This window comes from Cornus florida, unplaced genomic scaffold, assembly GCF_030987335.1.
Source record: "Cornus florida cultivar Cherokee Brave unplaced genomic scaffold, ASM3098733v1 CherokeeBrave_3.0.0_Hap2_Chr07, whole genome shotgun sequence".
In the NCBI taxonomy this organism is placed as follows: Eukaryota; Viridiplantae; Streptophyta; class Magnoliopsida; order Cornales; family Cornaceae; genus Cornus; species Cornus florida.
This window is the reverse complement of record NW_026775577.1, coordinates 26,788,576-26,807,696: the sequence shown is the minus strand read 5'-3', so window position 1 is coordinate 26,807,696 and position 19,121 is coordinate 26,788,576. Positions and strand designations below refer to the sequence as shown.

General features: G+C 32.6%; 1 protein-coding gene and 1 long non-coding RNA gene across 4 annotated transcripts; both read left to right on the top strand.

Moving 5' to 3' along the window:
• Nucleotides 1-376: 376 nt before the first annotated feature.
• On the top strand, nucleotides 377-2,328 carry LOC132316485 (F-box/FBD/LRR-repeat protein At5g22660-like). Its single transcript, XM_059814958.1, has 4 exons — nucleotides 377-1,095; nucleotides 1,154-1,382; nucleotides 1,478-1,630; nucleotides 1,741-2,328. The coding sequence occupies exons 1-4, from the start codon at nucleotides 377-379 to the stop codon at nucleotides 2,077-2,079; spliced, it is 1,440 nt and encodes a 479-aa protein (XP_059670941.1). The 3' UTR covers nucleotides 2,080-2,328.
• A 12,512-nt stretch (nucleotides 2,329-14,840) lies between these two features.
• LOC132266873 (uncharacterized) lies at nucleotides 14,841-18,867 on the top strand. Of its 3 annotated transcripts, XR_009468738.1 has the most exons (5): nucleotides 14,841-15,062; nucleotides 15,492-16,422; nucleotides 16,563-16,715; nucleotides 16,799-17,091; nucleotides 18,285-18,866. It is a non-coding gene; the product is annotated as an uncharacterized LOC132266873 (long non-coding RNA). The 3 variants fall into 3 exon arrangements; XR_009468737.1 differs by having other exon boundaries at nucleotides 14,841-15,015; nucleotides 15,492-16,715; nucleotides 18,285-18,867; XR_009468736.1 differs by having other exon boundaries at nucleotides 15,492-16,715; nucleotides 18,285-18,867.
• Nucleotides 18,868-19,121: the final 254 nt, after the last annotated feature.

The window sequence follows — 19,121 nt, the reverse complement described above, 5'->3', positions numbered from 1 at the left end:
AGAAAGAAAGAATTGGGTGATTCCCTCCCTTATTATTATTATTATTTTTTGTTAGAAGTTATTGTGTATCCTATTTTCTCTATTTAATCAAAATTAAATTTATCTACCAAAAAATTAAATTTATATCCATACACAACTTGAGTGGTATGTATTATGCTTTTATGTTTGCATAAAGTAATTCTTTTCCCTATAGATTTTGAATATATTTTGAGAGATTGTACAGTTTCTTCCTCTAATACACTCGACCTTTACCTTACAAGCAACTCTCAAAAGTTGAGGAGGTACAGTGACTACAACCTTTAATTTGGTAATTCTCCTTATTATTATTATTATTATTTTTATTTTTATTTTTAATCTATTTTCTCATTACAGAACCATGGCTTTAATCTCAAACCATGAGGGATCTTCAAAGAAAGTGCGAAAAATTCTCAACAATGAGGATAGGATCAGCATATTGTCAGACTCACTTCTTGTTCACGTTCTCTCTTTCCTACCGACAAAATACGCAGTCGGAACCAGCATACTGTCATCAAGATGGAAGCACCTCTGGGCTTCTGTTCCCACTCTGGACTTCAATGACAACTTGAGATTTAAAGATATACCTTATTCGTATGAGAATTCTTCCAACTTCATGAACTTTGTTGATCGGGTACTTCTTCATCATGATTTGTCCTATGTTCAGAAGTTCCGTTTGAGTTGCGAAGGAAGTAAGGTTGATGTCTCCAGGATGTATACATGGATAAGTGTAGCCGTAACACGTGGTGTTCAAGAACTTGATTTACAGATAGGGCCACCCGGTTTTGACCTACCGGAACGACTATATAGCTTCCCTTTAAGCCTCTTCACTTGTCCAACATTGGTAGTCTTAAAACTGGGAATTCTAGTACGGTTCAGTGTTCCTTGCTCAGTCCATTTTAAAAGTCTCAAGGTCCTCCATCTTTCAGTCTGGTTAATGGGCAATGACTTAATGAAAAATCTTTTTTGTAATTGCCCTGTTCTTGAGGAACTGTTCATCCAAGCAATGGTTTCCTGTGAAGAAGAAGCTGCATTAGGAGTCATATTAGATGTCTCAACATCATCCCTGACGAGTTTTAAGTTAGATTTGACGGGATATGATTATTTGATGCGAAAAACTTTTGACGATGATTACGAGGATGATGGGGAAAAAATTGTGCTCAATGCACCAATTCTCGAGTCTCAAAGATGATTACTTGTCTTACTATGTTCTAAACAACCTAACCTCATTGGTTAAAGCGGATGTTAACATTGGAGAGTGCTGTATACAAACTATGGAAATTGAAGAGCGTTCTGATTCGGTATTTGAGGTTCTCAAACAAATTTCTAGTGTCAAATATCTATCTTTAGGCGCTAGTACCATGGGGGTAATCAAGCTTGAACTTCTTTACTTGATCATACTATTAATCTCGAATCTCTTATTCTTTATTAATGTTGACTATAATGTTCTTATCTCATGAAGGTTCTCGACTACGCTAAGGAATATAATGTGCCACGGTTCCCAAATTTGATTCGTCTGGAGCTGCATGTTAATACATGCTATGGCTGGAAACGTCTTCTAGACTTGCTCAATAGCATGCCTAACCTACTATATCTTGTTTTAGAGAAATCAAAGGTAACTAAACATATAAGGTATATGTCAAGTATATATATATATATATATATATATATATGTATGTATGAAGTTTTGATTCACAATTTCTGAACTTTTGATTCTGTCTCCAGAATTGTAGCTCTAGACGTCACGTCAGTTTTGTTGAACAAGAAGTGGTGCCTTCTTGTCTGGTGATGCATCTTCAAGAAATTAAAATTAATGGATTTCAGGGGCTGAGTGATGAGCTGAAGCTGATTGAGTATTTTTTGAGAAATTCCAAAGTACTGCGTAAGATGGAAATTAATAATTTCAATGCAGAAGAAAAGCAAGAGCGAGAGTTTCTCGACAAACTGCTAATGTTTCCGAGGGGTTCAATGACCTGCAAAATATTAATCACCGGGAGGAAAATTTTGCTCCAGCCTAGACATCTATACCACCACTCATGGTGGAGCTCACACACTCGGACATGAGAGTGCTATTGCATACTATGGCATCGGAATAAGAAGATTTATTTATTTTTTGTTAATGTTATATTTGGGAGTACCGAATCCAAATCTAAAGTGTCAAACATAGCACAAACATTTTTTTTTCCGAACCTTTAACCTTCCTTTGAGAAGTAGGAGTCTCATACGGTTAGGCCACTGGCCTGGTCTTAAACATATTCCTAATGAGACAGTTATTAATTATAATTTCATAAATGTGGTCCATGTTTGTATGTTTGTGACATTGTGGGGGTGGGGTGGGGTGTTTGAATTGCTTACTTGCAGAGACTTAATTTATTAACGAGGAATATATGTAATTATATAATCACTTAATTTATTCATTATTAACTACTTGATTGAATTATCAATCGAGATCGATATTTATTTGGTTCTTTAGTTCCAATTATGAGTAAATATTTAGTTTTAGTTCCAAAACATGGGTGGGTGAGAATTTATTTATTGATTGATTTTAATTTAACAAGAAGCTCAAATATTCACATTGCTCATAGACGTCCCTCGTCGAGAGATTGTTAATAATTATATGTGTGGACGTCTTTTATGGTGTTTTGAAAAACACGAATAGGGGGATTGCGGAAAGCAAGAGTCTGAAAGAGTAATGACATATGGTATTAAATAAATAGATATTTTTCTTCCATTTGAACTTATTTCAATATTTTTTTTTAGTTGCTGCTAAGAATCCAAATCCAATTTTTTTCTGAGTTGTTATATTTATTTCCCTTTAATTCTATTTGAACAGGGGAGGATCTAGGGAAAGGTTTCATCAGGTTAGGCCCGGAAGGACCCAGGAGAGATTTCATATCTCCCTTGGGAGATGTGGCTTCTAACTAGGGGTGCGCATTCGGTATGGTTCTTGCGGAATTAGAACCAAAAAATTCTTAAAAATTAAAGCTGGAATCAAAACCATTGGGACATAGAACCGAATCCCATTCGGTTCCGGTTCTGTTTTTATTTATTATTTATTTAATTATTTTTAGTAATACATTGGGCCACAAAAAGCATCAATAGGCATATATATATGTATATTTTTGGTAAATATAGACATATATATATATATATATATATATATATATATATATATTCGGTAAGTATATACATATAGTAATTATATAATTAAAAAATAATATAGATAACCATTAGTACAATTTCGATTCCTAACGGTTTCAAACTTTAGAGCCGGAACTTAATTTGTAATGTTACCGATTTTCCTATTATCTATTTTATGGGATTTTTCGATTTTTTCAAGGATATTTTTGTCTTTTCTCATTTTGCGTATCGGACACCGTAGGGTGTGCCGGGTGTATCCGAGAGTTGGGTGGGACATTTCTTTGAGATTAGGACTCTTGGAAATGCACCGGTTGCCACTTTTGATTTTTTTTTGTTTTTCGGGACGGACGGTCCCGGGTGGAACCCGCTACCGAAATTGCTGTGTACGGAAGTTGTGTCGTGGGTTCGTTACATTTCATGCATAATTAATTGGTGCATATTTATCTGGTTGTGTATTGTTTTATGTGATTGTGATTCAATTAGAATAAGCATGTGCATATATATTTAAAAAGGTGGGATTTTATATTTTAGTAATGGGCCCACTCCCCACTCACATTGAATATGTGGCCAAGAGGCCATTTAAGGCCTCAAAATTCTCTCTCCCGTAAGCACTCTCTCTCTCTCTCTCCTTTTCTTTCTCATTTTTTCTTTTTCTTTTTCTTTATTCAAACTTCAATCCTTGATTTCTCTCTCAATTTTAAGAGTTTGTTGGAATTGTTTACGGCAATCGGAGAGCTCATTGAGATCTACACTTTGATACAAGCAATTCACTATCTGGCCAACCCTTTTGATTTTAGAAATTTTGGGGCAAATTGGGGGTTTTCTTCCTCCTAGGGATGTTCTAATTCACAAGTTCTTTGGCTTTTGGTGAATTTTCCCTTTTTAATTTGATTGTAAGCATGCTTAATTTGATTATTTTGCCTATGACTTTGAGGGTCTGTATATGACTCTGCTTTATGTGACTAGGTGGTTAAAAATACATGATACTTGGAATAATATGATGTAGTATGCTAAGCTGAAATCAATGTTTGCATTGTATGTGTATGGAGAATGGTAAAATTTTAAGTTTTGCCAAGTCATAAGATATACCTACTATGTTGGATGTGTAGGAATTGTTATGTGGGAGTATGATGTGCTTTACTTCTAGAATTTCTATAGGGGCATGCATAGAATTTGCGTGGTTGAATGGTTTGAATTAAAAATTGTAGTTGTTGTTGTTGTTGCTATATTTTCCCCCTATGGCATGATCCTTTACCTCCTTATTCTATGTTTTGTTTGAATTCACGGGGTCATCAAGAGGTGTGTCTTAAACACCTCCTACTAAGCCGTTATACTCACCCATTCTTTATCAGTTCAGGGTTTTAGAAGCGGAGGAGTGGACAAGATGCCTTCATATGCTTATACTGTTGGGAAATGTGCAAGTTTTAAAAACTTTTTGAGGGATTTTCATAAATTGATTTTGATTCATCACATAGAGACAAGTTTTGTACAAAAATAAAATATGATGTATCATTCAATTAATAGATTGAATACTTACATCAAGATTTAAGTAAACCTTAGATCTCTCCTCTGAAGTAATGTTCTCACTTATTGCAGATCCCTTTGCTAGATGCCTTCTTCTTGAATCTCCATCTTCTTGGTAATGGTTTTGCCTTTAGGAATCACCCATAAGCCTCAATAAATGACCTTGAAAAACTAGACTTGTGAGAGTCTCCATTAGATGAAAACATTAATCCTAAAATTTTAAAGAGAGAAAATATTATTTTTCTTCCAAAAGTCACACATAAAATATACATGGATCATGTATATATAAGTAATATAAAGATAAAGAAATGAAACAATAAATCCTTCTCAATCTCTAATTACCATACCTTAAATCTAATAGGACTCTAATATCAAGTTGGGCTATGAGTGAGAATCATTTGGGCTTATTATTTTCTTGGATACAATGAATTAATAATTGGCCCAATCCATGGACCCAATTCAATTAATTCATAAATTAATTTCTACTTTACTAAAAGAAATTAATTGTGCTCTAATTAAATAATAAATAACATTTAAGTCAATGTTGCACTTTGACCCCTCTATGCATAATTAGTTATCAGATAAATAAAGCCATCAATCCGACTACTTAATTAATATATTTATTTTGGTACCTTTAATTATTTCCGGCTTGATCACAATAAAACATTTGTTTGACAAAATTAATAATTTAAATAAATAAATATATAATAAATCATTTTTGTCTAAAAACACACGAAGGCCTTCGAATTTACTTTGTAATCAACCATAATCAATATAAAATAAATACAAGTAGCAATGATAAAAATATTAAAAATATAACCCTCTAACTATTAATTACATAATTACCCAAAGTGCCGGTCTAAGGATTACGAAGATTCTGCCGAACAAATCAAAGTAATTACTAATTAATAAAAGAGTCTATACTTCTCTCATGCTTAAGAGTCAAATGTCATGACAATGATAGGGAGCAATTGCATATGACGACTCTTGCAATATGCCTCAACCTAATACGGATCCAGTTCAAGTCTTAGTTAATAATGAGTCCATTCATAATTACCGACTATGAACTATTTATAATTATTATTTATATTCATGTATTGATCGTCATCACATACATATATAAATACCTTTTGTAATCAAGTGGACACTATCAATTCCATAATGAATCAAAACATAATACATTGAATTCACCAATTGTATAAAGCATAAATATTTCAGATATGTTAGGAACATATGTCACTTTAATCCAAATAAGAATTTGCTATGCTAAGGCATATAAATCCCAACAGCTCCCACTTGCCCTCATAGCCAATTCAAATTACATCTAACTCCAATGTTATTCAGGTGATGAACAAAACTATTGATCATAACACATTTGGTAATGAATCAACAAAGTTGTGTTCCAACGCAATATTCTAGCCACAAGTACATTTTCTTGCCGGACAATATCATGTAGGACATGATACTTTCCTCTTAGTGTACCTTGTTCCTCTATGGAACCTTGGATCATTGGTTTGGACTACTTCTACACTATTGTCGCAATATAGTTCGATAGGTAGGCTAGTATGCTCCACAACCTCTAATTCAGTGAGATCAAACCAAAAGGCTTCCTTTATTGCCTTTAACGCTGCAATGTACTCCACCTTCAGATTTGAGTAAGCAGTTAAAATTTGCTTAACACTCTACCAACTAATTTCCCTTCCATTGAGTGAACATACATCAAGTCATGAACCTCATAGTATCTACATTTGTTTTAAAATCAGAATCAGTATACCTGACTAGGACCATATCATCACATCCATAAATGAGTATGAGATCATTGGTTCTCCTAAGATACTTTATGATATTTTTCACAACATAGCAGTTATCAAGTTTGGGATTGGACTAATATCCACTGACTATCCCTACAATGTAGCGGATGTCTTGTGTGATATAAACCATGGCATATATGAGACTCCCATATGCCGAAGCATATTATTTCAGTTTCATTTGCTCAATCTCCTCTGCTAGTCTTGGAAAACTACTTACTAGATAGAGCAATCCATGTCAATAAAGTACGAACTCATTCTTTGAGTTTTGCATACCAAACCTGGTCAAAACTTTATCAATGTAGGATTGTTAAATAAGCCTATTTTCCTGTTAACCTGATCTTGAAAAAGCTTGATCCTAGGAATATAACTTATATCTTGAAGATCCTTTATTTCATAGTAATTGAACAACTACCTCTTTACTGATGACAAAACTTTCCACATCATTATAAATGAGTAGGATGTCATCAATAATGACATTATCCTGCACACACATGGTTCAGTCACTAAGAAATCTTCTGGTATCCTTTTGTAGATTAACTTGCCTTCCATAGGTATAACCTTACTAGAAAAGTTCTACAAAATCCCATATTTTATTAGAATACATAGATTCCAACTTTGATTTCATAGTAACTTGCCAAAACGATCTGTATCCATATTGGTTCACGCCTCCGTGTAGCTTACTGGGTCCAACTCATGTTTAACAGGGATGTCCATAAAGGTCTCACCTAAAAATATGATTCTGTCAGATTGGATGATAATCCTCCTACTAAAACAATGTACCGATGCAAGAATCTGTGTCCTAGACGATGCTGACGCATCAATAGGAAATTCATATATAATTCTTAATTTCTTTAATAAGTGTGTTCATATGTGGTACAACTGGTACTAATACCATATTTTCTAACATTATGCTACTAGGTATATGATTCATAATATGATCCTCCTATAAATAAATAGTGAGTGTAAAAAATCAACTTTTATCATTGAGACCATAAAATAATCCATCCTAATGCTTTTAGAATAGCCATCAAATCAAACACCTATGTTCTGCTTCCAACTTACTTGTCCATATCAAGCGCACATGTGCAAGACTACCCCATATGTGCATGTGATTCAATCTAAGATTTAGTAAAAAAACACAGCTCAAAAGATGTCCTTGAGACAGACTAAGATGGAATACAGTTCATAATGTGCATCGATATCGTTAAGGCTAAACTCTAAAATGAAAGAGATAATGTAGCATAACTGATCATGGATTTACCTACGTTGAGCAGAATTCTGTTATTCCTATTTGATACCTCAATACATTGAGAGTCAATTGCGGAAAAACTGGTACACAACACCCTCATTGACCATACAGTCTTTGCACTATCCCAAGAAATACTCAAATCCACGATCAGATCGAAGTGTTTTGATAAGTTTACCTAATTTGTGTTCCACATCAATCTTGACACATTCAGAATATACCAAAAGTTTAAGACTTGTGTCGCATCAGGTAAATTTATCCAAAACGTGAGTAATCTTGCTTGGATGTTCATAAGACCACGCGTGTCAGTGTGTACTGACTCTAATTGTTCTTTATGTCTATTTAAATATTCCCATTGGATTATTTATCATTCAATACAGGATTCACAAGTTGGTTTAGGCTCTCCTGCCTCACTAGGTAATAAACTTTCTTTGACCAATCTTTGAATCTTATTTTGACTGATTATAACCCAATAATAAACACTAAAAATACAATGAGTCAGGAATAACAAATTTTCTCTTAACATTCAATCCAAAAAATGCAACATTAGTTTCTACATCATGCAAATATTAAGAGCTTGTGACTATAGTATATTAACTATCTTTAATGCACTAGAAGCAATCGCATATCTATTCAATTTTATAAAAGCAATTTTACCAAAAGTAACAACACAATTTTTATAAACCAAAAGTGAAACAAGAATTAGATTGTGTCTAACATCTGTGCATAAAGATATTTCTCTAATACTAATATCCCCATACTCTCTAATTTCAGATGTAATACTCCCACTGACTTAGCTACAACCTTGGCATCAGGTCAAAAGACAAATATATATCCATATCATTGAGGCTACGACTCCTAAAATCCTTGCAACATATTGCAAACATGTTTAGTGGCTCTAGAATCTATCCATCAGGAATTAATAGATACAACCACATAACATTGTTCAATGATTAAGTGTACATTTTTCTATACCACGTCGTTGCTTAGATAGTTCTTTCCTTAAGTGTCATAGTTGGCCACAAAAGAAACAATTTCCTTCGCCCTCAACATACATTACCTTATTACCTTTAACCTTTTGGATCTCCATGTTTTGTGCTAGCCTAGTCTTATTGGCATCCTTCTTCTTTCCTTTGCCCTTCCACTTGAGCGTAGAAGAAAATGGCATAGGCTAGGTTAGATTGATAGGAACGCCCATACTTTTGATTATCTTTTTTTATGTTACCAATTTATAATAATATCAGTGAGTGTGAACTCAAACTGATTCCTTATTTAGTTCACTCTAAAGAGTCAAACGAGTTTGGTAACAAGGTAATAATTATGTCAACTTGAAACTTACCACGCAAGTCATCCCTCTTGACCTCTAGTTAATTTTTAAATAAAAAACAATCATTTTCAAAATACGATCTCTTACTGAGTTCCTTAGGCTATCTCAATGGTATTCAAGTTTGACACAGTATTAAGGTATACACTATATCTAATCTCACCAAAACATCTCATTGATATTTAACATGATGTTTGAAGAAAATAAAATAATGTAAATGTTAGCTTTGAAGCGTATTCGAGATAAACTCTAGAATATTGCATCAAGTCATATCATTTGCCTTATTTCATTTATTAAAAGCATTAATGTCAAATTGGGTATCTTAAAGTAAAATGATTAGGTATAGGAGTGGTAAATACATTTTGTACCCTTACGTTGTGAATAAAAATATCTAAGTTTCTTGTCCAGTCCGTATTAAAAAGAGGTCCAATTGCATTGAAAATGTTAGCAAGCAGATAAAATGGATTGGACATAAATAATCTGAATATAAATGCATTCATACAATATGCAAGGTGAATTATTAATACTGCCATGCATATTTAAAATTAAAATGAGTTTGTCAACCACATAGTATAATAAACCTCAATAGAATAAGAGTTCATTATCACTACTGGTGAACAATCCCTTTTAATTAATGCGGGTCCCTCAACTTCGTAGCATAATAAATCACACAATTAATATATTAATAACTTATCCTGATGGAGGAGTTCATTATTACTATTATTGAGATTCATTTGCTATTAAGCGAGCACTTCCATTAAAATATCTGTGGGTCCCTTAACCACTGCATGAAAAATTGGATAACCAATATGCCAATAACTTATTCGGTTGGCAAAATTTATTATTACTATTGGCGGGCAAATTCCATCATTTCCATATCTCTTAAGACAATGCTTTATTTATCTATATGAAATGATTCCCGATTATGTTTAGCCTCTATAAAATTACCTAGTGTAGACCACTCCGTTAGGGAGTTAACACTATTGATTTTAGATTGAGTGTATAATGTTATTAATGCTCCAACGAAAAATAAAATATTAAATATCTTGTCATTATAATCTAGACTCTTTAAATCATGCGTTGGGACTTATTTTTAAAGATCTAATTATAATGAATATTTAATATTTTCATTTTCATGAGACAACCATTCTTGTAATTTTTAGACTCTTCAAATCATGCGTGGGGCTTTATTTTTTAAAATCTAATTACAATGGTTATAATAATGAAGGCCATAGGATAATGTATAAAAATCCCCACTCCCACTCAATTTTTAATCATCTATAATTAGGATTTTCAATTCATGATTTAATGCATGCAAAATGCCTTAATTTTAATCCAATTAAATTTAGAAATTATCTAGACTTTTAAATAATTCACTAATATTTAATTTGAGGCACACTTTAAAAAAAATTTACAAAAATAATTTTTTATTTCCCAATAAGTGCCCTCTAATTAATTAGTAATCAAATCCAATTAATTTTCATAATTTAATTAACATAAATCAAGTTATTTAGATAAAAATTATGGATCAAATGCATGAACAATAATAATCAGCAATTAATTATTCCATACATCATATAAATAATTAAACAATAGATAAAAGCAAATAAAATGGCCAATGGAATCGGCTTTTAACGTTAAGATACTATTCTTGTTATACAGGCGTCCACCAACAGCTTGTTAACACCTGTAGAGAGCTGGTACGCGCCTGGAGAAGCAAAACAACGGCTGCAACGCGTCTGGAGGACTTTGCACGAGCTGGCACCTGCCTAGAGGAACTGCAGTGCGTCCCCACGTGCTGGCACGCACTCGGGGAGTGTGCAGCGCGTCCACACGCCGGAGAAGTCATTTGGCGCCTGGCACGCGCTACCACGTGCCATGTGGTGTTGACTTAGCACTGGCGTGTGGTCCTCACGCGCCAGATCACTGGCGGCGCATGATTGCACCGCATGTACGCCGCACTTGATTGCCTCTCTTGCCTGATCTTGATCCTACGGCTGCTGCATGCAGCTGCACCTAATTTTGGTGCATCGTGAACCACTGGAGTGTCCGTCTTCCCTTCCGGCGCCTCCCTCGCCCCTGGCGACGCTCCGGTCGCCGATAATTCCAAAAAAAATAAAAATAATTCCAAAATATTAAATTAAGTCCAAAAAATTTTAGAAAAATTCTAAAAAATTTCGAAAAAATTCCAGAAAATTACTGAAGCCTAATTTAACCCTTTTGGACCTTTTCCTTTGATGAAGATTACATGGCTTTAAAAAAAAATTTACACCTGAAATACAATAGAAAAAAATTAAATTACATCATTAAATTTTCAAATGACTAAATCAAAGCCTTAAATACATTCATTTAAAGATAAAATTACATTAAACCTATAAGCTTCATCCATAGTCCAAGACATACATCATCATCCATTCACAATTATACATACATCATCACATGTATCAATATATATCAACATATTATAAATCATACATTAATAAATATATCTATATATATATATGTATATATAATTTGGATCCATGAATGATGATTTTCATAAAAATATGATCTTTAGTAATGAATCAAACCATACTCTGAAACCACTGTTAGGAAACGTTCAAGTTTTAAAAACTTTTTGAGTAATTTTCATAAATTGATCTTGATTCATCACATAAAAACAAGTTTTATGCAAAAATAAAATATGATGTATCATTCAATTAATAGATTGAATACTTACATCAAGGTTTGAGTAAACCTTAGATCTCTCCTCTAAAGTAATGTTCTCACTTATTGCAGATCCTTTTGCTAGATGCCTTCTCCTTGGATCTCCATTTTCTTAGTAATGGTTTTGCCTTTAGGAATCACTCATAAGCCTCCATGAATGATCTTGAAAAACTAGGCTTGTGAGAGTCTCCATTAGATGAGAACACTAACCCTAAAATTCTGAAAAGAGAAAATATTCATTTTTCTTTCAAAAGTCACACATAAAATATACATGGACCATGCATATATAGATAACATAAAGATAAGGAAAGGAAACAATAAATCCTTCTCAATCTTTAATTACCATATCTTAAATCTAATAGGATTCTAATATCAAGTTGGGTTATGAGTGAGAATCCTTTGGGCTTATTATTTTCTTAGCTACAATGAATTAATAATTGGTCCGATCCATGGACCCGATTCAATTAATTCATAAATTAATTTCTACTCTATTAAAAGAAATTAATTGAACTCCAATTAAATAATAAATAACATTTAAGTCAATGTTGCACTTTGACCCCTCTATGCATAATTACCCAAAGTACCGGTCTAAGGATTCCAAATATTCTGCCGAACAAATCAAAGTAATTACTAACTAATAAAAGATTCTATACTTCTTTCATACTTAAGAGTCAAATGCCATGACAGTGATATAGAGCAATTGCATACGACGGCTCTTGCAATATATCTCCACCTAATGCGGATCCAGTTCAAGTCTTAGTTAATAATGAGTCCATCCATAATTGCCGACTATGAACTATTTATAATTACTATTTATATTCATGTATTGATCGCCATCACATACATATATAAATATCTCTTGTAATCAAATGGAACTATTAATTCCATAATGAATCAAAACATAATACATTGAATTTACCAATTGTATAAAGCATAAATATTTCAGATATGTTAGGAACATATGTCACTTTAATCTAAATAAGAATTTGCTATGCCAGGGCATATAAATCCCAACATGTACATAGTTAGAAAGTTTATAATTTTAAGTCCATGTATCCATATTTAATGTAATTAAATTTATTTCGATGTATAATGATGTAATTTATTTTCATTATGATGCAAGAACGTTATCTTATCAATGTGAGCATGCTTATGGATATTTTGGAATAGATTTTAACTATATTAGATGTCACAAGTGAAACCATAAGGTTGCCAACTTATTCAGGCCTTTAAACAGTGAGAAAAACGCATTTATGGCCATTTGGGTCTACCGGTAAGCCATTTCGGTCGACTGGTGTCATTTGGAATAGAAACCAGTAGCTTCAAACACTCCAGAGCCACAATCAGTCGACCGAAGTGTCATTTCGGTCGACCGATGGGTCATTTCGGTAGACCGGTATACCCTTCATGGTTAGCTGAAATAAAACTGGGACAACATTTAACCTTTGACTTTAAATGATCATATCTCACTCATTTTAACTCTAAATTGAGTCAAATTTGAGTCTAAATTTAAGGATTTTAAGTCAGTTTTCCAATGAAATTAATTTCACTCAAAAATTTCAATCATACAGAGAGTTATGACCTTTTTAATGTGGACTATTCTGAAATTCTTTAAAAAATGAAAGGGGCAATTGTGTAAAATCCTCATTCTTATGTCCAGGACCTTATGTCATGGGTTTAAATGAACCTTATGACTTATGTTGGCCTATTTAGACTCATTTAGAGTTATATTATTTATTACTACACCTTAATTGACTGTTTTACCCTTAGATGTTATCGGGTTCGGGTAAAGACCAGGTTAGTGATTCAGACCTACGGGTTCGGGTTGTTACATAACTGTTCCAAATATTTGGAAGAGGAACCGAAACATCGGTTTTGGTTCCGGTTCCTAACGGCTCCATTATTCCTAACCATGCCGAAACGGTGAGTATATAAAGTGAACAATATTACACATATGGACTAATAAAAATGTTATATAATCCTTTTTTAAAAACATTTTTAATTTTTGAGAACCTAGGCAAATGTTGCAATTTAAAAATTAAAAAGGGCAAAATATTGAAAATCCCCCATCGACTTGTAGCCTTTCCAGTAACCCCTTGTCTAATTTTTGACCAAAGAACTCCTTCGACTTATAACCCTTTCTAATAAATCTCATTGTCTAATTTTTTTACCAAAGAATCCCCCTCAACTATCTAAAGGGGGTAAAAGAATTGATATTTGGATCAAAATGCCCTTTTATTTAAATCTTAATTTTTTCAAACTTCAAAAATCATATCTCACAAACCATACATTATAATATTGCGAATAATATATGCACAGAAAGTTTATAAAACAAGAATTCCAGAAATATAAGATTTGTTTAACAAAACTTGATAACCAGAGAGAAATAGATAATCTAAAAATCTATTACAACAATTTGATTTTATAACATATTTGGGTTATTTGCAAAAAATTTTTCAAAATTATTCTTTTTTATATGGAGCATAACATATAAAAAAATTATCTCCAATAGAGACATAATTTTTTTTTTTTTTTAAATGGTGAGTCTATAAAAGAATGAAAATATTTTGACGCAAAATATGATATCTCATTAAATCGATCTCTATTGGGGCTAATTTTTTTATATATTCGGCTCCATATATAAATGAATAATTTTGAATTTTTTTTTGCAAATATCTCGAGTTTTTAAAAATAAAATAAGATTGTTGGAGTAGATTTTTAGATTACCTATTTCTCTTTAGTTATGAAGGTTTGTTGTACAAATCTTATATTTCTGGAATCTTTATTTCATAAGATTTTTGTGCATATATTATTTATAATTTTTAAATACACAGTTTGTGAGATATGAATTTTTAAAGTTCAAAATAATTAAAATTTAAATAAAAGAACATTTTAGTTCAAATAACAATTATTTTACCCTTTTTAAATAGTTGAGGGGGGTTTTTGAAAAAAATTAGATAAGAGAATTTTATTGAAAAAATGTTACAAGTGGAGGCGATTTTTTTGTCAAAAAATAAATAAAGAATTTACTAAAAATACTACAAGTCGAGGGTTTTATGTACGTTGCCCAATTAAAAATAATTGTAGCCGTAAAATAATTCCTTCGTTTCCAACTTATGCAAAGTCATTTTCCAACTCTTCAAGTCGACAAGTGCGCAACGGAACAGGATCCTCTGTAACGATGCCAGTGAGATTTTCTTATTCCTATGATTGTTTCTCCAAAGCCTCCAATCTTCTCCATAATTGAGGTAGTGAAGAGCATCAACTTGATTCATTTTTGAACAACAGTTACGAGGTTTTTGTCTCTATCAAACTGGTTCTCTTATGTATATTGGGCTTTAATTTGATTTTCATACCTATTTTCTTGTTTGGTTTTCGATTTGGCAAAGTTATGCTACAAAATTATGGTTTCTCCATTAAAGTAAACCTTAAAGTGAGCTTCTAAATTGTTAGTTCTTTCTTATCCACCAACTGTTTGACAGAATGTCTAGCAGTCAATCTGTATCTGTTTGTCCCTGTTCGTAGATTTTCGGAGCCTTATTAGTATTTCTTAAAAAACTAAAATAATTTTTGGGAAGAATATTTTCAGGGGGAAACATATGTACTCTCTCTCTATATATATTTGTGCCTGTGAATAATGCCCAATACAACCCTTGGTGATTTTCATTTGATATACTTCCTATAATATAATCTTTTAACTATCTTATCTATTTTTGCGTTACAGAACTATGGCTTCAACCTCAAACCATGAGGGTTCTTCAATGAAAGTGCGAAAAAATTGCAAGAAAGTGGATAGGATCAGCACTTGTTCACATTCTCTCTTTCCTTCCAACAAAATACACAGTCGAACCAGCATCCTGTCATCAAGATGGAAGCATCTTTGGGCTTTTGTTCCCACTTTAAATTTCGACGACAGCTTGATGGACTGTTATTCAGAAAAGCGTTCTTCCAACTTCATGAACTTTGTTGATAGAGTACTTCTCCATCACGATTTGTCCTAAGTTCCGTTTATATTGCGATGGAACCACGGACATTGATTTATCAAGAATATGTACATGGATAAGTGTAGCCATAAAACGCGGTGTTCAAGAACTTGATACACAGATTGAACCATCTGAGCAACATTTTGCCTTACCTTTAAGGCTCTTCACTTGCCCAACATTGATGGTCTTGAAACTGGGAAATGAAGTTAGATTCAGAGTTCCTTGCTCAGCCCATTTCGGAAGTCTCAAGATCCTTCATGTTTCAATTGATTATCTAGACAATGACTTGGCGCAAAATCTCTTTCGTGACTGCCCTGTTCTTGAAGATCTGTTTATGGAAGGAATTGTTTCGAATGATGAAGAACTAATTTTTAACGTCTCCACCCCTGTTCTGAAGAGTTTAAATTAAAACTTGCTGCAGAAGAGTTTTTCATAAATAATGGTGACAAAATTGTGGTCAATGCACCGATTCTTGAGTATCTAAATCTCCAGGATGATTACTTTCTTTGCTATGTGCTACAAAACCTAACCTCGTTGGTTAAAGCATATGTCAATGTCGGATACTGCTGTACAACAACCATGGCAACCAAAAAACATGCTGATAGTTTACTTGTGCTTCTCAGAGAAATTTTTAATGTCAAATATCTCTATCTAGGTGCTTGTACCTTGTGGGTAAGCTTGTATTTGTTTTCTTTGATTTTACTATTACCTCATTACTTTTAAGTTTGTTGGATTTGTTATTTTTAAATTTTGATTTAGTATATAATTATATATAGCACTTTTATTTAACTATAATGTTCATATCTTGTAAGGCTCTCGACTATGCTGATGATAGTAAACTGCATTTGTTCCCTAATTTGATTCGTTTGGAGTTGCATGTTCACAATTGCTACGGCTGGAAAGGTCTACTAGAATTGCTCAATAGCATGCCCAACATGGTGCATCTTGTTTTGAAGAACTTGCAGGTGACTAAGCGCACAAGGAATAATTTGAAGTATGTATGTTGTTCTTGATTCCCGATCTCTTAACTTCTGATTTCTTGCTCCAGAACTGTCGATGTAGTGAAGATAATGCTTCCAAGGATTGCAATTTGGTTGAACAAGAAGTGCCTTGTTGTCTATCGAGGCGTCTTCAAGAAATTGAAATTACTGGATTTCGGGGCCTGAGTGTTGAGCTGAAGCTGATATACTTCTTGAGAATGGCATAGTACTGCAAAAGTTAGCAATTAATTCTTCTCATTCAAAAGAAAAACAAGAGACAAAGTTTCTCAAGGAACTTCTGATGTTTCCTAGAGGCTCGAGAAGCTGTCAAATTTTCCATTCTTAAGAACATTCCTGTCAGGTACCTTAGTTTCATCTCTTCTTTCTGTATTGAAAGACTATGAAGTTTTTTTGTGCTACATTAATTATTGACAAAACACTTTTTTATAAATTTTTTTTGAGTAGTTTGACAGTTTTCTGAAAACTGTTTATTAAAAATATAATTAAAAAAAATATTTTTAGATAATGATATTTATATTTTTCTGAAAACACTTTTTAATTTTTTGAATTTTTGAAAAAACATTATTAGAAAACTAAATCAACAGATCCATAACTTTTCTAGTCTGATTTTCATTCAATGGTTTTGGTTGATGGGGTGATTAGATTTCATTGTTAATCAAAGCCCATTAAGAAAATTTAGTGACCGAAGATGTGACTAGTGAGCTTTTCGACTTATTGTTCAGCCCAAATAAACTTAGCGAAGGAAAAGAAGTATATATATATATATGTCATTGGCACTCACACACTCACACTTGCTCACACAAACTTTTTGCCCACACATGGCTCAGACCCCTCTCCTCCTTCGCTAGAAAGCTAACAGCTAAACTAATAAAAAACTAAAAATATAAAGAAACTATCTAAAATTAAACTTTCTATAAAAATTATAAAAAATCAGTAAATAAGAAATCTAATTAACAAAAATTATTGAATACAACAAAATTGTCCTATGTACATCGTGCATGCCTTTTGACCTCTCAACAGAAAATTAGTGTTGTCCATGCCCTACATACCAAGTATCAATCATCAGGTAATTGCCCAAACTTTTATTTATACATCAAGACCATATGCTTGAGTTATATAATTCATACAAATACTATAGTTTTTGCATACTAATTGCCGTCTTTATTTTTATTTTTTTCGGGAAGGTAATCAATGCACATCTGTGAAATCATTATTTGAATTCTCTTTTTCCATTCTGCTTTGTTGTATCACATTGGTATATAGCGATTGATGATAGTAATGTATAGCGATTGGCCATGACCTCTGTTTGGAGTGAAAATTTGACTGTTATAGAGAGGGATGATAACTATAATTGAGGAATTATGTTGTGTACTTGTTGATAATCTGACCATTTATTTGGTTAATGATTTCTGGATTACGAATTATCTTATTTTATCTTTTGATTGTTTTATGTTTGCTTGATTTGACGAATACAAAATTATCATTTCATACCTTAGATATTTTAATTTTGAACTCATTTTATCCGTATTTCAGCACTACAAAGCCATGCCTTCAATCACAAACAATCAGGTTCCTTTGATCTCAACAACGAAGATAGGATCAGCACATTGCCAGACTTCCTTCTTATTCACATTCTCTCTTTCCTTCCAACAAAATACGCTGTCGAAACCAGCATACTGTCGTCAAGATGGAAGTACCTCTAGGCTTCTGTTCCCAATTTAGAATTCGATTCCAACTTGCATTCAGATATGAGCTCTTCCAACTTCATTGAACGAGTACTTCTCAATCATGATTTGTCTTGCATTCAGAAGTTTCGTTTATCTTATTAAGGCTCTCGACTCTACTGGTGATGGTAAACTTCTTTTGTTCCCTAATTTGATTCGTTTGGAGCTGCATGTTAACAATTGCTATGGCTGGAAACGTATGCTAGACTTGCTCAATAGCATGCCTAACCTTGTACATCTTGTTTTGACGAAATTCTTTTGACAGAAATGCATTTCTTTTGTCCTTTTTGTAATATAAATGACAATCATACAAGAGTCCGCTTGGGATTGCTTATCTACTGCTTAAAAACGTTTTTATTTTAAGAAATTATGAATGTAGTCCAGTAAAGCATTTGAATGAAGCTAGAATTTGAAACTTTTAAAACCGAGGTTGAATATTTTAGGTAAATCTTTTCATTAGTCAGTTATGTCTTTTTTAATTTTTTATAAAGACAATTACACTCATTCCTTAATAAAGTTCTATTATCAACCTCGTATTAAATGATATTACTGTAAAATTACCAATAGAAATGTTTAAAAATATATTTTTACAAAATAAATTAAAAAATAATTTAATTATGAAAAATATTTATTATAATGTGTCACC